The sequence below is a fragment of the Puma concolor genome, chromosome A1 (genome assembly GCF_028749965.1).
Source record: "Puma concolor isolate L17-30 chromosome A1, mPumCon1.1.hap2, whole genome shotgun sequence".
In the NCBI taxonomy this organism is placed as follows: Eukaryota; Metazoa; Chordata; class Mammalia; order Carnivora; family Felidae; genus Puma; species Puma concolor.
This window is the reverse complement of record NC_141667.1, coordinates 190,410,046-190,422,150: the sequence shown is the minus strand read 5'-3', so window position 1 is coordinate 190,422,150 and position 12,105 is coordinate 190,410,046. Positions and strand designations below refer to the sequence as shown.

Sequence of the window (12,105 nt, the reverse complement as noted above, 5' to 3'; positions counted from 1 at the left end):
ATACTAACAAAAATAAGAAGAGAAGAAAACAGACGATATCCTAAATAAACATGGAAAAAGCATCTGACACAAATCAAACACCTATTCATGATAAAAAGTGTATGTAAACTAGGAATAAAAGAAAATTTCTAAAAATGGATAAAGGGTATCTATGAAATACCCACCGCTAACATAGTAAGACTAAATTCCTGTACCCTAAGATGCAAACAAGAAAAAGATATCTATTCTCAGCAATATGATTCAACATTATACTAGATATGCTAGTGTGATAAGCCAAGAAATAGATATACAAATTATAGTTAGAAAGGAAAATATCTACTAGAAAACAAACGTCTTCATTTCCAGAAGACATGGAGAGATTCTTAAGACATCTGCAAAAAAAGCCACTAGAAACAATGTGTGGATTTAGCAAAGTCACAGGATACCAGATCAATATTTTAAATAAGAAAGAGTTAATGTATCTACACACTAGGAGTGAACAACTGGAATATGTAATTAAAAAAAATAATAGCATTAAAGTTACAGACTGGGAGAAAGTATCTGCAAAACATATACCTGACAAAAGTCTATCATGCAGAATATATAGAGAATTTTCAAAACTCAACAGTAAAAACTAAACAAATAAGCCATTCAATTTAGAAAACGGGCAAAAGACATGAACAGGCATGTCACCAAAGAAGATTCACAGAAGGCAAACAAGTTCACTATAGTGACCCATTAGGAAAATGCAAATTAAAACAAAATGAGAAAATGTACAAACCTATCAAACTGGCTAGAATAAAAAATAATGACAACATCAAATGCTAGTGAAGATGTGGAGAAACTTAATCTCTTATACATTGTTAATCGGAAAATAAAATGATACAGCCACTCTGGAAAAATGTATGGCAGTTTCCCACAAAATTAAATATGTATTTACAGTACAATCCAGCAATTGCATTGTTGGGCATTTATACCAAAGAAATAAAAACTTATGTTCATTCAAAAACCAGCATGTGAATGTTCATACCAGTTTTATTCAAAATAACCCAAAACAAGAAACACAGATGTCCTTTAATGGGTGAATGGTTACACAAACTATGATGTAATCTTTACCATGGAATACTAACTCAGCAATAAAAAGGTACAAACATGATATATGCAAAGACTTGCATAAATGTCAAGGGAATTATGCTGAGTGACAACAGCCAGTTCCCATGATTAAATTTATATATCATTCTTTAAATGACAAAATTATAGAAATAGAGAACAGATTGGTGATTGTCAGAGGTTAGGGAGAGGGTGAGTGCAGGGGAATGTCTGTGGCTATATAGGAGTAGCAAAAACAATCCTTGTGATGGAACTCTTCTATATATTGACTGTGGTAATGGTCTACAGATCCACACATGTGATAAAATTGCGTAGAACTAAATATATATACACATACACAAATAAGTACATGTAAAACTGGTGAAATCTGAATAAGATCAGTAGGTTGGATCAATATTGATTTCCTGGTTCTGATATTTACTATACTTATGCAATACCTTAGCAACTTGAGAAAATGAGTGATGGGTATACAGGATCTCTGTATTACTTTTTACAACTGCATTATTATAATCATCTCAAAATTTAGAAAAATGAAATAACAGCAGTTAAATTTAATAAAATTATGTGCAAGCTCTGTACACTGAAAACCAAAATAACACTGCTGGGAGTAATTAAAAAAAAGTAAAGAGAATAGAGATAAACTATATTCATTAATAGAAGATTCAGTATCATTAAAATGGCAACTCTTCCTCAAATCCACAAATTCAATACAACCTCAATAAAAATTCCAGAGACTTTTAAAAACAGAATTGACAAGCTGATTCTAAAATTTAAACAGAAATATAAAAGACCTAAAGTAACTAAAGCAACTTTTTAAAAAGACTGAAGGTGGAAGACATATGACCTGAATTCAAAACTACTGTAAAGACAGTATGGTATTGGTATAAAGACAGATATTTAGATCAAGTAAACAAAAAAAATTGCAGAAATAGGTTCAAACAAAACTGGTCAACTGAATTTTTACAAAGATACCAAGACAATTAATAGAAAAAGATAAGTTTTTTTAAAACTGATGCCAATTAACTGAATACCAATACAAGAAAAAAATGAACACCAACCTTATTTCATACCATACACAAAAATTAACTTGAAATGCATCACAAACCTAAGTATAGCATCTAAAACTATAAAATCTCTATAAAAAAATATAGAAAAAAATCTATGTGGCGGCACCTGGGTGGCGTAGTCAGTTAAGTGTCTGGCTCTTGATTTCGGCTCAGGTCATGATCTCACTGTTTGAGTTTGAGACCCACATCAGGCTCTGTGCTGACAGTACAGACCCTGCTTGGGATTCTCTGTCTCTCCCTCTCTCTCTGTCCCCTGCTTGCCCACACATCCTCTCTCAAAATAAATAAATAAACTAAAAACAAAACAAAACAAAATCTATGTGACCTTGGGACAAAGATTTCTTAGAATACAAAATACATGAATCATATATATAAAAATCAATACATGTATAAAACTTCAAAACTTTTGTTCTTCTAAAGCACTATATAAAAAAAAAAAAAAGAAAAGCAAGCCACAGAACAGGACGAATTGTTTGTGATACAGATATCTGACAAAGGACTTGTATCTAGAATACATGAAGAACTCTGACAATTCCATAATAAGACAGTTAGAAAGAAACAAAGAAAGAAAGAAAGAAAGAAAGAAAGAAAGAAAGAAAGAAAAGAAAGAAAGAAAGAAAGAAAGAAAGAAAGAAAGAAAGAAAGAAAGAAAGAAAGAAAGAAAAAGGAGGCAATGGGGAGCCTGGTTGGCTTAGTTGGTTAAACGTCTGACTCTTGATTTCAGCTCAGGTCATGATCTCATGCTTCATGAGACAGAGCCCTGTGTCAGGCTCTACGCTGATGACATAGAAACTGTTTAGGATTCTCTGTCTCCCGCTCTCTGCCCATCCCCTGCTCGTTCTCTCTCTCTCAGAATAAATAAACTTAAAAAAAAAAAAAAAGATGGAAGATATGAAAGACATTTCACAATAAAAGGATATGAATAGCCAAAAGCATATGAAAAGATGTTCACATCATTAGTCATTAGAAAAAAGCAAGCTAAAACCACAGTGAAATACCCCTATATACTTAGAATGACTAAAATTTTAAAAGCCTAACAGTACCATGCATTTGCAAAGATGTAAGACAAGTGGATTTCTCATATACTGCTGGTGGAAGAATAAAATGCAACAATCATTTTGAAAAATAGTTTGAACAGTTTTTTAACAGGTTAAACATTCATCTACCATGCCACCCACAAGGAAAGAGTTTACAATGCAGGTATGATTAATTAGTCCTTGTATTTTCCCAAGGGAACGAGGACTGATTGTTGGCCAATCCTTAGGAATGTGGTCTTTAGAGTTTTCTTTATGTTGGTTATTGATGATTTTGTAATATACACTAGAGCAATGGACTTTGCCTACTGGCTTGTCTAATTGCTTTGCACAAACATCAAGACTGATGATGTATGCCTGAGTTTCATGTACCATGGCTGGCTGCACAGCAGGACATGTCTATGTGTGAACCAGATCCCCTATAAAAGTCTCAGATCCTAAGACTGGAATGGAGTTCCCTGGGCAGAAACATTCCATACATATCCTTATAGTTCACTGCCATAAAGAAAGCATGCCCTACGTGCTCAGACAAGGGAGGACTAGAAAACCTATGCCTTACGTCCCAATATACCACTAATACATTTCTCTTTGCTGCTACCTATCTCTACCTTTGGTTGTAATAAATCTTAACCATTAGTATAAGCTGCTTTTGATACTTATGAGTCTTCTGGCAAATCATAGAAGGAAACACCACCTACTCATTCTACTTCCAGGTATTTATCCCTCAAGAAACCAAACCAAAACAAAACAAACAAAACATATCTGCACAAAGACTAGTACACAAATATTCAAAGCAGGTTCATTTGTGATAGCCAAAAACTGGAAACCTCAAACTGTCCATCAATAGGTGGAAAAAAAAAAAAAAAGAATTAACTGTTAATATATACAACTACATGGCCACAACTCAAAATCATTATGCTGAGGGAAAGAAGCCAGATACAAAAGAGTACATACTACATGATCACATTTATATGAAATTCTATAAAGTAAAAATTAATTTATAATGACAAAGTATATTCATGGTTGCCTAGAGCCAAAGTGGTAGGGAGAGACAGAATGTAACAAAGGATAAGGAAATGCTTGAGGATGATGGAAATTTTCTAAACCTTGATTATATATTTCAAAACTTGCTGAATTATACACATTAAATCCCTGTCTCAGGTTCTGCTATTAAATATCCCAACCTAAGACAGGCATGTTTGGTAGCAAAATGATGAGTAAGTTTCCTGTGTAATGGACTTAATTTCTTCTCTAAGAAAGCACAGTCATTTGCTAGAGGGCAGTATTTATCTTAAGTTGGAGGAGAGTGGCAAAGGTTTGAAACAGTCATAGCAGAACTACTTGACCAAAAAGAAGAAGAAGAAGAAGAAGAAGAAGAAGAAGAAGAGGAGGAGAAGGAGGAGGAAGAAGACGACGACAGTCTAGCTATGCAAGATCCTTTTGAGATTGGTTCTCATGTATGTATACTGGTATCAACTGCTAACTCCTTTTAGCAGGTACTCACCTGCAAGGAAAAAGAAAACAGCTGGATTTGTACAGGATTAAATTTTATCAGATGAGTGCAACACACAGGGGAAAGGAAGATGTGGTAAGCAGAATAATGACATCCAAAAATATCTTCCCCTTAGTCCCTGGAACCTGGGAATGTGTTGCCTTACATGATAAAAGGCCCTTGCAGAAATGAATACATTATACATCTTGAGATGGAGAGATTATTCTGGATTACCTGGGTGGGCCCAATGTAATCACAAGGGTCCTTATAAATGAGTGAGGGTGGCCGGACAATCAAAGAAGTTGTAACAACAGAAACATGTCAGAGTAATGCAGTGTGAGAGGAAAAAACCACCATAGCTGACTTTGAAGGTAGAAAAGGGCATTAACCCAAGGAATGCAGGCAGTGTCTAGAAGCTGGAAAAGGCAAGGGAATAAATTCTCTCCTAGAGCCTCCAGAAGAAATGCAGATTTACTGACACCTTGATTTTAGCACAGTGAGATCCACTTCGGACTCCAGACTTCCAAAATTGTAGGATCATTTGTGTTGTTTTAAGCCATCAAGTTTGTATAATTTGTTACAGCAGCAATAGGGAATTAATCCAGATTAAGCAATGTTTTTTTTCTAAAAAGACCGTGCTATCTAAGCTGGATAAAAAGGAAATTGAATCAAGGAGATGGCTAACGGATGAGGAGAAACAGAGGGGCCAATGACAGCAATAAAGAAGGTGATAAAGTAGTGTAGCTAAATGGTATCTTATTTGCTGAAAAGAAATGCGTTTTTTGTTTTTTGTTTTTTTTTAAGAAATGCTTGTTCTTAAATATATGGGGGGAAAATCTCATTGGCATTATTTAAGTAAGTGTCTTTTAAAAAAATGGTGGATGTGCAGAGAAAGCATTTGACAAAATACAGCATCCTTTCTTGATAAAAACCCTCACGAAAGTAAGGATAGAAGGAGCATACCTCTAGATCATAAAAGCCATATGTGAACGACCCAATGCTAATATCATCCTCAATGGGGAAAAACTTTCCCCCTGACAGCTTTCCCCCTAAGGTCAGGAACAAGACACGGATGTCCACTTCTCACCACTGTTATTCAACATAGTATTGGAAGTCTTAGCCTCTGCAATCAGACAACACAAAGAAATAAAAGGCATCCAAATCGGCCAGGAGGAAGTCAAACTTTCACTCTTCGCAGATGACATGATACTCTATATGGAAAACCCAAAAGATTCCACCAAAAAACTGCTAGAATTGATTCGTGAATTCAGCAAAGCTGCAGGATATAAAATCAATGCACAGAAATCGATTACATTCCCATACACCAACAATGAAGCAACAGAAAGAGAAATCAAGGAATCAATCCCACTTACAGTTGCACAAAAAAAACCATAAAATACCTAGGAATAAATCTAACCAAAGAGGTGAAAAATCTATACAATGAAAACTATAGAAACCTTACGAAAGAAATTGAAGAAAACACAAAAAAATGGAAAAAGATTCCATGCTCCTGGATAGGAAGAACAAATATTGTTAAAATGTCAGTACTACCCAAAGCAATCTACATATTTAATCCAATCCCTATCAAAATAACACCAGCATTCTTCACAGAGCTAGAACAAATAATCCTAAAATTTGTATGGAACCAGAAAAGACCCTGAATAGCCAAAGCAATCTTGAAAAAGAAAACCAAAGCAGGAAGCATCACAATCCTGGACTTCAAGCTATACCACAAAGCTGTAATCATCAAGACAGTATGGTACTGGCACAAAAACGGACACTCAGATCAATGGAACAGAATAGAGAACCCAGAAATGGACCCACAAACGTATGGCCAACTAATCTCTGACAAAGCAGGAAAGAATATCCAATGGAATAAAGACAGTCTCTTCAGCAAGTGGTGCTGGGAAAACTGGACAGCGACATGCAGAAGAATGAACCTGGACCACTTTCTTACACCATACACAAAAATAAACTCAAAATGGATGAAAGACCTCAATGTAAGACAGGAAGCCATCAGAATCCTTGAGGAGAAAGCAGGCAAAAACCTCTTTGATCTTGCCTGCAGCAACTTCTTACTCAACATGTCTCCAGAGGCAAGGGAAACCAAAGCAAAAATCAATTACTGGGACCTCATCAAAATAAAAAGCTTCTGCACAGCAAAGGAAACAATCAGCAAAACTAAAAGGCAACCTATGGAATGGAAAAGATATTTGCAAATGACATATCAGGTAAAGGGTTAGTATCCCAAATCTATTAAGAACTTATCAAACTCAACACCCAAAAAAACAAATAATCCAGTGAAGAAATGGGCAAAAGACATGAATAGACACTTCTCGAAAGAAGATATCCAGATGGCCAACTGACACATGAAAAAACGCTCAACATCACTCATCTTCAGGGAAATACAAATCAAAATCACAATGAGATACCACCTCACACCTGTCAGAATGGCTAACATTAACAACTCAGGCAACAACAGATGTTGGTGAGGAGGCGGAGAAAGAAGATCTCTTTTGCAGTGTTGGTGGGAATGCAAGCTAGTGCAGCTACTCTGGAAAACAGTATGGAGGTTCCTCAAAAAACTAAAAATAGAACTACCCTATGACCCAGCAATTGCACTACTAGGCATTTATCCAAGGGATACAGGTATGCTGTTTCGAAGGGACACATGCACCCCCATGTTTATGGCAGCACTATCAACAACAGCCAAAGTATGGAAAGAGCCCTAGTGTCCATCGATGGATGAATGGATAAAGAAGATGTGGTATATATATACAATTGAGTATTACTCGGCAATCAAAAAGAATGAAATCTTGCCGTTTGCAACTACGTGGATAGAACTGCAGGGTATTTGTAAAATTAGTAAGAGAAAGACAAATATCGTATGACTTCACTCATATGAGGACTTTAAGAGACAAAACAGATGAACATAAGGGAAGGAAAACAAAAATAATATAAAAACAGGGAGGGGGACAAAACAGAAGAGACTCATAAATATGGAGAACAAACTGAGGGTTACCGGAGGGGTTATTGGAGGGGGGATGGGCTAAAAGGATAAGGGGCACTAAGGAATCTACTCCTGAAATCATTGTTGCACTATATGCTAACTAATTTGGATGTAAATTAAAAAAATGAAATATTAGGGGCGCCTGGGTGGCTCAGTCGGTTAAGTGTCCGACTTCGGCTCAGGTCATGATCTTGTGGTTCACGAGTTCAAGCCCCCTGTCGGGCTCTGTGCTGACAGCTCGGAGCCTGGAGCCTGCTTCCGATTCTGTGTCTCCCTCTCTCTCTGACCCTCCCCCCATTCATGCTCTGTCTCTCTCTGTCTCAAAAAATAAATAAACATTAAAAAAAAATTAAAAAAAAAAAGAAATATTAAATAAATAAATAAATAAATAGATATAAAAAATAAAAAGACAGTGGATGAAAAGTAGTCCAGAAACAGTAATTGGGAACAAGGAGACTAACTACATCATTTTATTATTTTATATGCCCATCATAAGCAGAAAATGTTTCTTATTCATCTTTCTATTCTAAATACCCAGCATAATTCCTGCACATAGTCAGCATGCAATTAATGTTTTAGGAATAAATGAGTAACTTCTTTTTGTATCACTCTTATCACAAGCTGCTCCTAAAAAGCAGACATAAAACCTGAGGCCAAGAGAAGGAAGATTTATTACTAAAGGCATAAAGCTAAAGACAGAAATGAAGGGATGAAAGACCTTGACTTCTCACCTCTTCCTGGATATCTTAGGATACCACTTTTAGGAAAATCACCAAATGAAACCTTTAAAGAAATTAAAACAGATTTTTAAGATTCCCATACTCTGACTTTGCACATAACACCAAGAAGTGGAAAAGAAGTAGAGGCTGAAATTCTGAATGACTATGTACCAAATATATTAAGAATGTTCTCCACTTCCCTCTTTTATCCCACAAACAGAAGTAATAAGAAATGATGTAGTTAACATTTATTATTTAGCTGCCCACCCAGCAACACTTTCCTTAGGGTAACCACCCCCCTCCCATTTCACATGGCCTGCTCAGTAGGTTGCTGGCCTACCTATCTCCCATCACAGGGTTATAAATGTAACTCAGTCTAACCAAAGTACCCCATCTCCAAGGCCAAAATGAATGATGAAGGTCAATCAAAAATCACACCCAAGACTTTCTGCTAGAATAAAGGAGATTGCCTCTTGACCAAAAAAATGCAGTTGGAGCTCCCAGAAGCCTTAGTCCTCAGCCATAGGCAATTAAGTCCACACACAGAAGAAAGCAGAAGCAAGAAATGAAGACACAGAATTGATGACATTACTTAATCCCTGGATCCAGCTGTGTCTCAAGACACAGCCACCAAATAAATTTCATCCCCTACACTTTTACTTTTTGGTTTACTACTAAAAGTACATTTCTCTCAGCTTTAAAATGTAAGAATACTAATTAAGAAGGGCAGGAAACAACTGTTTCTGGAAATTAAATATGATACAGAGGCCAAGCTAAGCTATTGTTTCTCTAACCAAAAGTGGACCTGTTCAGAAATCATAGTTAATGATTCCTCTCTTTCTATTGTCTAGGCTTCTTAGTACTGTTCAAAAGAAAACACGCTCCGGTAGAATGTAAAAATGTTTAAGATTTAATTCAGATTTCTGCATTAGATGGAAAAAAGGTCCTTGATCTCTACGGTCTCATCTAATTCAGATATTCTACACTGTCTTTCCTTTTGCACAGCCACCCACCATCAAAAGAGCTCAGAATATAGACATACCAAGATTCTCCCCAATTCATGACATATGGACAGACGTTATGATGAACCCAAATCCACGTCCCAACTCACAGCCAGTTTTACTCAGTTTCTAGAACATGCAGTCAGAGTGTAAAAAAGAGAAGAGAAATGGATATGTTCCCCCAGAGAAGTGTTCAAAGATAATGTGAATAAACTGTAAATAATTTTCAACACCCAGATATTAACTTCTAGGCTACTGATCATGAAATGTTCAAACATGAAATTAAACAGTGTAACCAAGTGATAAGGGGCTTTTAAAAACTTTAAAAAAAAAAGAAAGAAATGGTTTGCTAGTTATACTTTTTTAATCTTGGCATTTTAATTCAAATTACTGTATGAAAAAATCCTTACTCCCTATAAATTGCCAGCAGTTTTACCTTGCTTCTTGTCTTCACTTTTGATTTGCTCTTCTGTTTTCTTTTCAACTTTTTCTTATTTAAAATTTTCTTATTCCTAAAAATGGAAAAAACAAATTACAAAAGTTCGTATTAGTACAAAGCTATGAAAAACAGGTACTTCTAAAGTAGACATTTGAATATTTCTCCTATAAGCTTTCTTTTTATGAAACAATATATTCTAGATGTACATATAAGATGTAGCTACTGAAATAATTATACTGGAAAGCTAAGAAACACACATTAAATGATTAAAAGTTGAATTCTGCGAATATTTTTTAAAAATTTTTTTAACGTTTATTTTTGAGAGACAGACAGATTGTGAGCAGGGGAGGGGCACACAGAGGGATGGAGACACAAAATCAGACAGGCTCCAGGCTCTGAGCAGTCAGCACAGAGCCTGATGCGGGCTCAAACTCACCAGCTGTTGAGATCATGACCTAAGCTGAAGTCAAACACTCAACCAAATGAGCAACCCAGGCGCCCCTCTGCAAATATTTTTATAAAACTAAAAAATGTAAAACAGCATCAAATGAAGTTTTAAAAATTTTATTCAACAGTGGGGATGCTAATAAAATATCACATATGTTCCCTTCCCAGAAAAATGTGTTCTTTGTAGTAGTGAGGTCTACAGTGTAAAAAGGGACAGGAGGCACTTTTTACTAAATTACTATAGAAAAAAACCCCAACTCATACTCTTCTCACATTCTGCAGTCAGTTTTTCATCACCTCACAGTCCTAAGACAAAATTATTCTCTAAGCAGATGGAAGCCCCTGAATGACTTTGAGAAAGAGACGGGGGGGGGGGGGGGGGGGGAAATGTGGCAAAGAATTATAGTGGAAGAAACAAGAGTCAAGGAAAACAATTTATTTTATTTTCATTTAATATTTTTTTATGTCTGCCATGCTGCGGTGCACACTGTTAGTACTAAAAATACAGGACGAAAAAGAAAAAGTTCTTGACCTCACGGAGCTCAAAGACTTGAATGAAAAACATAGGTGAATAATCTATGAAGAGGATGCTACTGCTATAAAAAAATAGTGAAGAAGAAGAGGAGGACGAGAAAAGGAGGGAGGCAGAGAAAGGGAAGAGAAGCGTAGAGAAAGAGAAGGAGGGGAAGGAAGAGACTCTAGATGCTGGAGGTCAAGTCCTTAACACTTGGTAACTAACTTACTGGAAGCTGTGACCAAAACAAAAGTTGTAAGCCTAGGCCACCTGGAGGTAGGGATGTCACTCATAAAAATAGGGAAGTCAAGGGGAACAATTAGTTTCCAAAAAGAAAAAAATGGTTCAACTTTAAAGATGTCTGAGTTAAAGATACTAAAATGCCAACAAGATAGACATGAACAAGCATATGAAAATTCATCTCTGCCAGTTCCTTCAGCTCCCTAAACCAAAATAATCATAAAATCTTGTCAACTATGCCTTATAAACAGTTCTTGAATCTGTCTACATCGTCTCTACTGCTGCTTTTTTTTTTTTTTTTTTTTTTTTAACTGCTGCAATTCTAATAATCTAAGTTACCACCACTTCTTGCCCGGTCTACTTCGTTATTCATTTCTGCACATCCACATTTGCCCCACTTCAATTCATTCTTCATACAGGAACCAAAATCAACTTTTAAAAACACAAATCTGAGTAGGTAATTACCTCACTTAAAACCCTACTAGTATCTTCTCAATTCTCTTGGGATAAAGTCCAAAAGCATTGGCACAGTTTAAGAGATCTTTTACCAAGATCTGGCCTCTGCCAGCCTCTCCTTCTTCATTTTGCATCTGCCTCCAACTTATTCATCATACTCCAGGCACAAAAATATCCTTCTAGTTGTCTGACCTGTTAATAAGCTCCTTGGGGGCTTTCACAAAGGTTCTCCCTCTTCCTAGCATTCTCTCCCACATCTTCTGCTAACCACTAGTCAGTCACCTCTGAGGTTCCAATAGAAGTGTCGTTTATTCAGGAATGTCTCAGAGTGGGTTAGTTTCCCTAAAATACACTCTCATTTCATTTTACGTTTGTGTTTCATTGTGCAATCTCCCACTGTAATTATGTATGAGGTTATGTGTTTAATGCACTACTCCTTCATAAAGCTATAAGCTCCAAAAGTACAGAGGCCATGTCTTTCTTATGCAGTGTTCTAGCCTCTTTGTCCAAAAAAGCACCTAGAACAAAGTACTTAATACTATTTTGAGAGAAAGAGAAAAGCAGGAGGAAAGAGAGAGGAAGGAGAGAAAAGAGGGA

At 36.1% G+C, this 12,105-nt stretch overlaps 1 protein-coding gene across 15 annotated transcripts in view; it reads right to left on the bottom strand.

Annotated features, from left to right (window-relative positions):
* The window catches only part of MYCBP2 (MYC binding protein 2), a 293,673-nt gene that overhangs the window by 254,598 nt on the left and 26,970 nt on the right, over positions 1-12,105 (bottom strand). For all 15 annotated transcript variants that reach the window (XM_086709934.1, XM_086709939.1, XM_086709855.1 and 12 more), the window contains exon 2: positions 9,849-9,924. In XM_086709934.1, the coding sequence (XP_086566060.1) occupies positions 9,849-9,924 (76 nt within the window). The remainder of the gene's footprint in view (positions 1-9,848; positions 9,925-12,105) is intronic.